At 62.5% G+C, this 12,403-nt stretch overlaps 2 protein-coding genes across 2 annotated transcripts in view; one reads left to right on the top strand and one right to left on the bottom strand.

The window, feature by feature from the left end:
• The window catches only part of LOC126036843 (electroneutral sodium bicarbonate exchanger 1-like), a 720,476-nt gene that overhangs the window by 272,952 nt on the left and 435,121 nt on the right, over positions 1 to 12,403 (bottom strand). The window lies entirely within an intron of this gene.
• Positions 2,752 to 5,481, top strand: LOC126036821 (uncharacterized). The gene is made up of 6 exons (XM_049797029.1): positions 2,752 to 2,946; positions 3,321 to 3,517; positions 3,617 to 3,737; positions 3,862 to 3,948; positions 4,526 to 4,630; positions 4,924 to 5,481. Exons 2-6 carry the CDS (start codon positions 3,360 to 3,362, stop codon positions 5,212 to 5,214), a joined length of 762 nt encoding a protein of 253 aa, XP_049652986.1. The 5' UTR covers positions 2,752 to 2,946; positions 3,321 to 3,359; the 3' UTR covers positions 5,215 to 5,481.

Genomic DNA, 12,403 nt, shown 5'->3' with positions numbered 1-12,403 from the left:
CCTGCTCCCCGCCGCCGGGCCGAGCTCGCCGCAACGGCCCGACCCGCAGCCTCCCGCTGCCCACTGGCCTCTCGCCTTGTTACTGATTTGGTATTGATTTGTTATTAGCTAGAATTAATCATATTCGATTGTAATAGGAATATAGAATTATATAACTCTCTTGCATTTTATACATTCAACCAACTACCAACAGCTGCTGTGAAATCCTCTGTATTAACCTTGTACCAAGGCCGGAGGAATTGGCCAAAATCATCTAGTAGGAACATTTAGAACTTAGATAACAAGCTTAAGATTTAAGATAATTTGGATATAGTAGGAGTGTATTATAACCTAGACGAATGTATAAGATGTCAGAATCTCAAATTAATGGCAACTGATCAGTTCTTTATGAAGCAACTTGTAGTTATCTGCCAAGAAACAGTTAGTTACCTGCCAAGGGCCAAACTGCGCAGAATCACCTGAAGGAGGTCAAGAAGCGGACAAGTGAGGAAGACTATGAAAGACCACCAGAGGACTCTAGAAGACCACCGGAGACCTTCCATGCGCATGCGTCAAGGACATTAACATATGCTAATCACTTCCCAGAAAGCTAATGAAGATGCATAACATTTCTCGGAAATCTAATGAATATGAATGAATAAGTTCAATATAAGGTGTGTTGGAGCGGCGGAGGAATGCACGTAAGTCGACCCAATGTGAGTGATAGAAGTGATTCAACTTTATTTGCACGGATAGCTCACATTTATACAGTTTGCGATAATTATGCCTACTAGTCCTAATAGGATTGGTACATTGCTAATGTTTATTCATTACTAAAACACACCCACTTGTGATTTGCAGCTATGCGTGTTCCGTAACTTTCTCATGGGAACTTCTTCAAAAGTTACCTACGAAGTTATGCCAAGGTCACACCGTCCCCGTCTTTCTCCTGATAACAGCGAGACCAGCTGTTGTTTTTCTCCCGATATCAGTAAAGCCAGCTATTTTCGGCCAAGGCCTAGTCTTGTTGCTCCAACTGACATTCTTTCACACAGAACTCTGCTCGCACAACTTTTCCACAGGCCCATGTCCTTTTTCATCAAGCCAATTCCCAACAGAAGGTGTATGATTTGGGTGTTCAGGTGGGCGTGGTTTTCTGAGAGGACTCACCCGCGCACCCGGCCGTCAATAACGAAGGGTCCGCTTATCTACACTAAATCGGTGTCGCTAAGTTCTTTCCTCCGAGTTTTTCGGCAACAGCCTCCCCTCCCGCCCGTCCCCACGCACCGACCCCTCTGTGCCCACGCCACCTCGCTCCCGGCCCCACCACCCCGGGCGTAGCGCGTCCCCCAGCACCCCGGCCCGGGCCCCCGCGCCCGCTCAGACGACCCAGCAGGCCCGGGCTGAGCCCAGCGGGGGCGTAGGCCCCGGGGAGGGGGGGAGGGGGGACTCCCCCCCTCCCTCGTGCCAGCGAACGGCCGATGGAACCCTGCCGCCTGCCGCGGCAGCCGTAACCAGGGCAAGCCAGCAGACCCCAACGGTCGCAGATCGCTGTGGCTGAGCGCACAGGAAGGCCTCTGGTGTCCCGGTGTGCCCACCTGCCTTCGAGCGAGGGGAGCCCGGCGGGCCTTGTCCTGCGCCTCGTGAGGACGAGGGAAGAGCCTCGGCGTGCCTGAGGGGCTGGGGGCTGCTCCCCGGCTCGGCCTGGCCATAGGTGGGGGTGGCACCAGGCCCTGGGAGGGAAGGGACAGAGGACAGAGGGGTGTCTGCGACAAGGGGGATGCCCCCATACAGACAAACCCCAGCCCCATAGCGGGAGGAGGAGGAAGAGGGAGCCAGTCCCGTCCCCCCAGGGCGAGGAGGGGTCCACGTGCTCCGGGGCAGCCAGAGGGCTTCTGGGGAGGGGGGATCAGGGGGCTTAGGGGAGTGACATTGGGGTACTTTGCGACACCCTGTGGCAGCCAGCCCTGCTCCCGCAGTGTCTGGGAGGACAGTGTTGGGACAGGATGGGAGCGAGGAGCCCCTGAGCACAGCCACCTCTGCCCCCACCACCCCTGGGGTGGCAGGGGGTCCTCCTCACCCCTTTCCTCCCTCCCTCCTGCAGGATGGCGGAGAGACCCCCTGGCCACGTTAGGCAGGCCTGGGTGGAGAAGGCTGGAGCTGCCCCGGCTCCCAGATCCAGGCCAAAGCCCCATGAGATGTCCGAGGTCCAGCTGCTGCGGGCAGGTGAGTGTGCGGGTGCTGTGGAGCAGGGGGCTCCCCAGCCTGCCCTGCCTTGTCCTGGGCCAGGCTCACATCCCCCAGCCAGGCTGGCATCAGAGCTCCCACGGCGCAGTGGCCAGGAAGGGAGCTCTGTTCTGGCGTTCCTGGGACAGGGACTCTCCCTGTGCCCTGGTGCCAGCGCATCCCTTACCAGACCACAGCAGGGCCCCCTCCCTGTGCTGCCCTCCAGCATCACACCCTCTCTCCTGGGGCACGCAGGGGACACCGGTGTCCCAGCCTTGAGCAAGGGCTTGTGGCATCCCTGGGAGCTGGGCAGAGGGCTCGGGTTTTCCCTGCTGCTTGCCCCCCAGCCCTTCCTGCTCTCTCTTGGCCAGATCTGTGCTGCTCTGCCTTGGCTTTGCCCAGGGAGGAAGACAATACCCTGGACATCATTCGAGCCTTCCTCAGGAGCAGACCAAAGGTATCCGTGGCCACTTCTATGAGGCTGTGCCCGTGTCTCCCAGCCTGTCTTTCGGCCCTTGTCCCGTGCTCAGAAGGTGCTGGGGGCTGTGCTGGGCCCCCCACCTGGCTGTCTCTCCCCCCTGACACTGTCTGTCTGTCTGTCTCCTCCCTGGCTGGCAGCAAGAGGCCCAGAAGCTGAGGTTTCTGGCCTCCATCTGCACCGTCTGCAGCACCACCAGCGTGGACTCCGCTGTGTGGGACGTGCTTTACTTCTGCCAGCCGGAGGTGGTGGAGACCATCGAGGTGAGGGGGCGGCCAGTCAGGCAGGGGCAGGGGCAGGGGCAGGGGCAGGGGCAGCAGGCAGCGACACAGCCCCGGGGGCAGATGAGAGCTTGGCCAGGCAGGGGGGTTGCGGATGAGCACTGCTCCAGGTCTCCATCCTTGGAGATGCTCCAAAGCCACCTGGGCGGCCTGGCTGGATGTTTGCAGGTCCCTTGGCCAGCCTGTGGCTCTGTGACGGGCACAGCCCTTCCAGCCATGGGGCTTGGGACCACTGGGTGCTGGGTGGGAAGGGGGTGCCAGGATGGGGGCACCTGGGCTCTGCCAGCCCCACAGGGTCTTGCCAGGCGAAGGAAACTGCCCCATCCTGAGCTGTCCCACGCTGCTGTGCTCCCCAGGTGCTGCTGCAAGAGGAGCCCGCTGGCCCCCAGGGCATTATGGTGCAGCAGCAAGCCATGCTGGCCATCATCTCCATGAGGTACCTGCCCCAGCCCCCAGCTTGGTGGCCCCGATGGCACCGGTCCCAGGTGGGGGGCATCCCCAGTCCTGAGGCAGAGAACGGGGCAGGGGGTGCCACAGGGTTTTCCCCGCAAAGGCAAGTGCCAGTGTGATGGAGGGTTGAGGGGTCCCCCATGGCATGGGGCTCAGCTCAGGTCTCTAAGCCCAGGGTCTGCCTCCTCCTCTGTCCCCGCAGCAGAGCGGGGCTGCTTCTGCAGGAGAAGAAGAACAGCCTCCTGTATGCCTGCTTCTGCAACATCTTCCACCTGCCTCCTCAGGAGGACACTCGGGGCCCTGATGCTTCACTCTACTCCAAGGTGTGCCAGGGGGTGAACCACGGGGAGTTCCCTGGCTGCGAGGCCCCTTCCTGGGCACCGCAGGGCCATGGCCGTCCCCTGCCAGGCTTCCAGGGCTGCCCCCAAGACTCTGTCCCCCTCACAGACCCTGGCCACGATGGACAGCATGCTGCAGGTGCTGGTACGCAGTGCCGGCACCCTTGGCATCGTGGAGCTGCAGAACATCTTGGAGGTCTGACCTTGGCACAGGGTCCCCATGGGCAGTGACCCCTGGCTTGAGCGGTGCCCACCCCCAGCACCTGGTGCAAGGAGGGGGGCAGGGAATGTCTCTCCTTACCAGCCATGCCCCCCACCCACCCCCCTGCCTCCTAGCTCCCGCCAGAGCCCCTTCTCCTGCCCCAGCCCACGCCACCTCTGCAGCCTTGCCCGCCGCCCGTCCTCCCCAACACTGCCTCCCAGATGGACCTGCCTGTCTGGCAAGGGGAGCCCAGCCCTGGGGCTTTCCCCCTCCAGCTTCACCATGGGCCATATCCCAGAGCCCCCACCACAGGTCCCCAGTGAGGTGGTCACCCCAAAGCCTTGGAGTCCTTGGGTGGGAGGCAGAGGGATGTTTTTTGGTGGGGAGTGAATGGAAGGCAGCAGAGGCAGCAGCAGAAGCGGGATGCAGTGACCTGCCTGCCCGCAGCAGGTTGCTGTGAGGGGCAAGAAGGACACATGCCCCATCCCAGGCACTGCCCCAGAGCAAGCCTGGCTGTGCCATGCTGTGCCATGCCACCTCCCTGGCACACCAGCAGCTTTTCTCCTCCCAGCTGCTGCTGCCCTTCACCGATTCCCAGCTGGCAGAGGTGCAGGAGAGGGCCATGGCACGGATCGCCAGGCTGGTGAACTTCATCACCACCTACTCCCTGCCGCAGGTACCGAGCTCCTGGTCTGGGCAGCCCCAGTGCCCTGTCCCTGTGCCCCTGAGCCCCGGCACCTCCCAGGGAAGCTGGGCACCCAGCCAGCAGGTCGGGAGCAGGGGTCTTTGCCCTGCCCCTGTCCTGTCGATGCTCTCTCCCAGGGCAGGGCAGGGCAGGGCAGGGCAGGGCTGCCCCGGGCACAGGCAGAAACCTGGGTCCGGCAGCCCTGCCCTGCTCTTGGCTGCTGCCTAGCTGCTCTGGGAGCAGCTGGGGCTCCCGTTGTGCTCACACTGCCTCTCTTCCCCCAGGTCTGCCCCTGCTTTGCCCAAGCCACGGTCCGCAGGCATCAGTGCTCCAAGACACATCAGTTTGTAATGCTGGGGAAGCTGGTGGGGCACCTCACCCTCTGTTGCACCTGCAAGGACAAGGGGATGCGTCCTGAGGCTGCAGAAGCTCTCTATCACCTGCACACGTTTGTCCTGCAGCAGAGAAGTAAGACAAGCTGTGTCGGGCTGGATCCCCCAGGCACGGGCAGTCAGGGGCCACTCTCCTTGACGAGAGAAAGCCTTATCCAACCTGCCTGCCTGCCTGCAGTCTGAAAAGTCATTTTGCCTTGCCCCCGCTCACAATAGCCCTGGACCCTCCCTGGGTATCTGCTCCCTGGACCTGTCTGGTGCCCTTTTTCTTGGCCAGCAACTTTTCTGCCCAATGCTCTCAGACTGCACTTCCACTTCTGCACCCTCTCTCTAAGCACCCCGTTTTTGCTCCCCCCCAGGCAGGTGGCCCTGGCTGCATGGCACAGAGCAGCTGCAGCTCCAGGAGGACTGGCAAGCAATGAAGCCCTGGCAGCTTTTGAAAATCAGCCACACCCGCAAAATCTTCTTGGTAAGAAGTGCCTTTGGCTCAGTGTGAGTGAAGGGACACCCGATGCGTGGGGATGACAGGGGCTCACGCTGTTCCTGAGCAGGGGCTAGGCAAAGGCCCTCAGGGAGCTTCAGTCCCCTGCGGGACCCTGATGCCCACCATCAGTCTCCTCCCCAGCGCAGCCTGGCTCCGTGCCCCGCTCTCACTGCACAGTCAAGATGCTCTGGGTGATGCTCTGGGTGAGGCAACAAATCTCCCCTCCTCTCCTTCATCCTGCAGATGTTCACAAAATACCTCCAGTCCTCCGACCAGGCAGACATCATCCTCATGGCTATCAAGAGCTTGAGACACCCAAGCGCCTACAGCATCAGGCTGGCTGCCCACATGGTGGATGTCCTTGTGGCGGACCGTGCCTTCCAGCCGGGGCAGGTGAATAGCCCATGGGTGGCACAGCTGATGCTCCAGCCCACTGGGGGACTGTTCCTCCCCTGGCTCTGTGCCTGGCTAGCACTGACGCCGTCTCGAGCTGGCATACCGCACTAGGAACGGAAGCAGCTCCCAGTAGGAGCTGGGGAAATGGCCGCGCTCACCATGCTGACATCCCCACTCCCGCCCGTGTCTCCCCTCCAGGTGCTGAACGTCGTGTGGGCCATCTACAGAAGCCGGCCCTCCGTCAGGGCGGTGGTAGCCCGCAAAAGCCTGGACAGGGCCCTGGTGGTGCTTGTGCGCAAACACCCCAGGGAGTTGGTGGCCAGCCTGCTGCAGTGCTCCCCGACGTGCACCCGGTAAGGGGACCACCAGCCTTTGGGGGCGCCTCTCACACGAGGAGAGGGGCCCCAAGACCCTCCCGAGGGATTTCAGCCCGGCCATCCTCTGGGGTGTCCCTGCTGACAGAGCCCCGTGTCCCTGCAGTGTCGCCAGGGCCATGTGGAGGGCGATGATGTCTGACCTCCGGGCTGCGGACAAGGTGCTGAGGGAGCTGCTCAGCTTGCTGGTGAACCAGTCACTGTGCAAGACCTCCGCCTCCACCAAGGACAACCCGCGCATCCTCTCCCTGGCTGTGAGTTGCTGGACGAAGCCTTGCTGACCTCCGGGGCTGATCTCAGCTGTCCGGGGCCCCTGCTCCCCTTCCCTGCCCGCCCCAAGGCTTGACCTCCCCAGGGGTGAGGGGACATCTCAGCGTCCGGGTGTCTTCTGCAGGCAACCAGGGCGATAAGCGAGATCCTCCTGCAGCCTGTCTGCCTGTGGCAGGTGGAGGCAATTTTCCCCCAGCTTTTCCTGGCGCTGCTTTTCCAAGCGTCATTCACCACGGAGCTGACGCTGCAGGAAGTGCACATCTTCTGGACGGAGCACCGACAGGATCAGCTCACTCCCATCAGGTGCTCCATCCCTTTCCTCTCATCCCTGCCAACCACCCGGAGCCAAGCCAGGGTGGGAGCTAAGCATTTCTCCTTGTGCAGGTCTGCGGTGCAGTCCCTGAAAGTGCTGCTCTGCAGCATGGGCTTTGAGAGCCAGGTACTGGCCATCGAGGCGCAGGGTGGCTGGGACACCCTGCTCAGCTCCCAGACCCACCTCATGGGAGTGCGCATTATCGCCAGGTGAGAGCCCCTTCTCCCTGCTCCTTGGGGACAGGGTACCCCATGCCACCCCCTCCCTTGGGGCTGATGGCAGTGGGGTCCCCATTACTTGGAGAAAGTGGTACAGACTGGCGATGTCCAGGCTGGTGCAAACCCCCAAAAGATGTGCCTGCCTGGCTCAGGCCTGACAGTGCCTCCTTCCCCGTCAGGGAGATGATGAAGATGCCAAGGCGCCTGCGCTCCGCCATCTTCTGCCATCTGGTAGAGCTCCTCCGGACAGAGGACCCCACCTGGCAGATGGTCGCTATGGTCTTCTTCATTGAGGTGAGCCTGATGGCACCACTCCAAGCTCCCCCCGATGCTCAGTTCTCCCATGCCCACCACTGTGGGGAAAGCTGGGGCAGTGGGTGGGCTCTGGTTGGTACCATGGAGGAGCAGAGGAGCAAGCAATGTGCTGTGGTGTGGGGCACGGGGACTCTCTGCAATCCCTGCTGCCTCTCTCTGTCTGGGCTTGGTCTTGCCCTGCGTCCTTGTCCTGAGCTGATGGTTGGAGCCAGCACCACACCTCAGCAGCTCCCACTGCCTGTGTTTCAGATGCTGGACTTTACCAACATCAGTGAAGAGCTGGTCCGTGCCCTGGAAATCTTCCCCATTTATCTGCAGAGCCAGTGCCTGGGGATGCCCAGCCTGGTGCTCAGGGCCATCCTCAGGCTCACCGAGAGGCCTGACACAGTGAGTAGGGGGCAGCCGGGACAGCAGCCCAGGGTGGAACAGTGGGTAACGTGGCAGCTCAGGCTTTCCTGGGCATTGTGGGCTGTGCTGGCTGCTGCCAGCTCTCCTGCCTCCCCGGCCCTCTGCCCCATGGCTGTGCCATGCCAAGGAGAGAAGCAGCAGTGCTGACGGGAACGGGCTCCCACTGCCAGCACGTCCCAGCAGGGATGCTGGCGGCAGAGCAACCGGCCTGAGCGTGGGGTCTGCAGGGCCTGGCCGTGAGGTGTTGAGCCCCAGGGTGAAACACAGCAGCCATGGCAGGGGCTGCTGGCAGCTTGGGCAGCTTTCCAGGCAGCGCCAGTCACCCACCAGCCTATCCAGGGGGGTCTGGTGGAGAAGGGGGCAGCCGAAGGGCTGGCAAGGAGCCAGTGCTGTCTGTCCTCCCCCTCTGTGCCCTGCTCTTCCCATGGGCGTGCTGGTGAGCCCCGTCTGCCGGGACCTTGCCCTCGTAACCTGCACTGCCTGCAGAGAACCCAGTGGGGAGGCCGGTGTTCGTGGAGAGGGTTTTCACCCCTGTGATCGGTGGCTCCTTTACAAAAAGGAGGTGGCATGTCTCACACAGGAAAGGAAAGCCCTTATCCTGCTGCCGTACGTTCTGGACCAGCTGCTGGATGATGACAGTGATGCCAGCGCCGCGGCCCTGCCCGTGCTTGGCAACATGCTCTGGCTGCTGGAGGGGAAGAGACTCAGCCTCACTGCCCTGGCACTGGCTGAAAAGCTCCTGCTGCTTTTCAACAACGTAAGGCTGGGGGAGAGCCCCATGTCCCCCTTCCTGGGCACCTCCATTCACGCCTCCCACTGCAGCCCCTGTGCTCTGCAGGGGGATGCTTTGCCCTGCAGTCCCCAGACCCCATTGCTGCCCTTGGTGGCTCCGTGCTGTGTCACAAACCCCCCACCAAGGACTCACTCCGGCTCGGCCTCCCTGCCGCAGCGGGGGACAGTGGTGGCAGGATGGCAGCAGGCGTGCTGAGCCCCACCAATGCACACCCTGCTCTGACAGCATCCTCCAGCCTTCTGCAGGGCCTCCCTCTCTGGCCCTCAGCCCCGGAGACCCCAGTCTCCCTGGGCAGACCATCTGCATGCCGCAGCTCGCTGCCTTTTGCAGCAGGGCTGCCTGCAGCCATTTTGGGGATGTCTGTCTCCATGTCAGCCCCTTGCTTGCCATGGGCTTGTGGCTGAGGTCCTCCTCCCCTCTTCCCCCAGGAGCTGGACACGGTGCGGGAGCTCTCCATCCATCTCTTCCAAATTGCAACGGGGCTCGTGGTGGGTGCTGAAAAGAAGAAGATGAAGAAGGTGGTGTGGGACAGCCTGCTGCCGCTGCTCTTTCACCTGCATGACCAGGACGAGAGTGTGGCCAAGGTGGGATTCCCAACCTGACTGGTCCTTTGGGGAGGGCAATGCTGACACTGCACTGTGAGGTCTAGCTTGTTGAGTCCCTAGGAACAGGCAGAGCCCCCCTCCCTGCCCACTGCTGCCTTTTTCCTCCTGCTGCCTGGTGGATGGGGAGGTGGGTCCCTTTCCCACCCCGCTCCCTCCACACAGCCCCTGGCATGGGTCCCTGCAGCCCCAGAGACTGGACTACGGCTCCGCAGCAGCCTGGGGCCACCAAAGCTGAAACGCTGAAGCCCCGACAGGCTTCCAGCCAGAGAGGGTGGCTGCCCTCCTCTTCCCCTGGGGTGCTGAACCTGCTGGCAGCATCAGTCCCCAGCTGGTGCGTCTTCCCTGCATGGGCCAGGACAGGCTCTGAGCCCCACCAGGAGGGAGGACACAGGGTCCTGTGCCCCCCATGGTGGTGGTAGCATCTGTGCTGCTCACCAGGCCTCCCAGGAAGCCCTCCGCAGCGCTGGCCAGTTCCTGAAGTGGAGGCAGCTGGTGCGACTGGCCGAGACGGCGCAGGCATGGAGGATCTGCGAGTGCTTGGTAAGCACAGCCCGAACACCCCTGGGATCTGCCCTGGGTAAGCCCTGCCCGTGCCCAGCAGAGGGGACCAAGGGCAGTGTCCCCACAGCTGCATGCACCCTCCTGGAACAGGCTCTGCTCCAGGCTGTCCTCACCTCCGGGGTCCCAAAGGGGACCCCGCCACCAGGATGGCACCCTAGCATTGCCTGGGAGCCCTCTGCTCCCTCCGAACCCCAATGCGGAGAGCGGAGAGCTGGGAATGTCCTGCTGGGGAGAAGAAGGGTGGTCCTTGGTGGAGGGATGGCCCAACGGGGGGGCCATCTCTGTGCCAACTCTGCACCCTTCTCTCCAGCTGGCCAGGAAGAGGAGCAGGGCCACGTACTACCTGTGGAAGAGCCAGACCTACCTGCGGAGCCCGCAGGAGTCCCTGCGGCTGGAGGCTGTCAGGTTCATCGGTGAGCCCCTAGCCCCAGGTCCCTTTCTCTGCCAGGGTCCCTGTGTCCCAGTGCAGGACCTGTGGGGCACCCCTTCACTCTCTCCCACTCCTGCCTGCACAGGTAGGGCTGGCAGGAGGCTCATCCATCCCCTCCCCGATGCTGCACCCTGGGGTCAGCCCTCCCCAGGGAACTGTGTGGCCAGACAGGCTGGCCGGTGGGTCCCTGATGGCCAGTGGGTCCCTGACATGCTGTGTCCCCCCAGGACTCCTTGGACGGGATGTGGATGAGCACGAGAACGAGCACAAGTACATCAGAGAGAGTGAGTGAGGGCAGCGGGGAGGAGGAAGGACCTTGGCATGGAGCTCCCCCCCCAGCCTGGGCAAGGGGGGCTCTGCTCCCAGCACATCTGTGGGAAGAGGGGTGTTTCGGGAGGGGCGTATTCCTAACCAGCAGCTTCCAGCTGAGCCATCTGCCCCCTGGTTCCCTCCTGGCCCTGGGAATCATGAGGTGCAATGTGCCCTGCCTGGAAGGGATATGGGGCTGTCACCTCACCTCTGCTGCTTTGTCCCCACAGTCCTTCAAGGCCCAAGCAAAGACACCAGCCCCTTGGTCTCCTCCCTGGCAACTCAGACACTCCTCATCCTGGGACGAGGAAGGCTGAAGTCGAGGTTTAACCTACCACGGCCGAGTTTACAGATGACGAGGGCACGGATGAGGTCACACTCAGTCCCCAGCGAGGACTCTGCTCAGGCAGAGACAACGCTGGAGCCCCAGCCCTAGGATGCTCTGCAGGCTGGGGTATCTCCTCTTCCTGAGGTCTAACAGGAAAGGAGACACCTCAGCTGGAGGAGGAGGACCCGGCAGCCTCCGGAGAGTGGCAGGACAGCCACTCTTTCCAGTGCTCTAGGACAACGCCTGTCCACGCGCTTCATCTTTGCCACAAAGCACCAGCTGCTCTGCTGGGCTGTTGAAACAGAGGGAAGGAGAAGGCCACGCCAAAGCTGAAGCCAAAGTTGAAACTGAAGCCTTCCCTCCCCTCTGCGGGGCCACGCCGGGGCGAATCCCTTTTTCTGCCTCCCACCGTCCAAGGATCCTGTGCTGCTTTGGGCTGACGTGGCCGAGCTCGGGAGCTACAAAGCCACCAATGCTCTGACTCCAGCAGCATCCTCCCCTCCACGTCCCCAGCAGGAAGGGCAGCTCTGCCTCCTGCCCGCACCGCAAGCTGCGCAGCCACTCCTGCCTGGGGATGTCAGAAGTCACAAGAGCCAGCAGGCCCGGGGGAGTTGTGGTAGCAGAGGGCCCTGCTTGCCACAGCACTTTGCCATCTCCTTCTCCAGGTTCGGGCACCAGGATGTCATCACGGGGCTGGACAGCCTGAGCCGGGAGTGCTGTGTGACGGCAGGGGGCCGGGACGGTACCGTGCGGCTCTGGAAGATCCCGGAGGAGTCGCAGCTTGTGTTTTACGGGCACCAGTAGGTCTGGGGCGGGAGAGGGGGCTGCAGGCAGGGGGGTCAGGCTGGGGCAGCGGTGTGCAGGTGCCAAGCATCACTAGGAGCCTGCCGGCACTGTGGGGATGCTGATGCCCCGGTGAGCCCTTGTCTCCTAAATAGGATCCCAAAGCATGCTCGTAACTGATGGCAGTTGCCCCTTCTCTTCACAGGGGCTCCATCGATTGTATCCAGCTCATCAGTGAGGAGCACATGGTGTCAGGCGCCGATGACGGGTGAGCACAGGGCCGGGGTGGTGCCTGGGGTGCGCAGGCGGTGCCCCCCTCGGCCCCCTCGCCCCTTCCCTCCCTGGCAGGTCCCTAGCCCTGTGGGGGCTAACGAAAAAGAAGCCGCTGGCACTGGCCCGGCAGGCACATGGCATGCAGGATGCCCAGGGCCTGCAGCAGCCATACTGGATCTCAGCAGTGGCCGCCCTGCGCAACAGGGACCTCCTGGCTACAGGTGTGTGGCAGCTGCTTTGGAGTGGGGGTGTGGAGAGGGGGGCGTCCTGCTCCCTTACCTGGGTGGGAGTGCATGGCAGTCTTCTCTCTCTGCCCCAGGCTCCCAGAGCGCCAGCGTGAAGCTCTGGAAGTGCGGTGAGGGATTTCGGAAGCTGGAGCCCCTCTGGGACATCCCGTTGGTATGGATGGGGAGGTGGGGGATTGGAGCTGGGCTTGGGGCATCTCTGGGCAGGGGCTCCCCTCCCTGGGCGGCAGGAGGAGGCTGCCAGAGCCCCTCACCCTGCCCTGTCCC

The sequence above is a fragment of the Accipiter gentilis genome, unplaced genomic scaffold (genome assembly GCF_929443795.1).
Source record: "Accipiter gentilis unplaced genomic scaffold, bAccGen1.1, whole genome shotgun sequence".
NCBI classification, from domain to species: Eukaryota; Metazoa; Chordata; class Aves; order Accipitriformes; family Accipitridae; genus Astur; species Astur gentilis.
The sequence above is the reverse complement of the archived record's forward strand: the minus strand, read 5'-3'. Positions and strand labels throughout refer to the sequence as shown.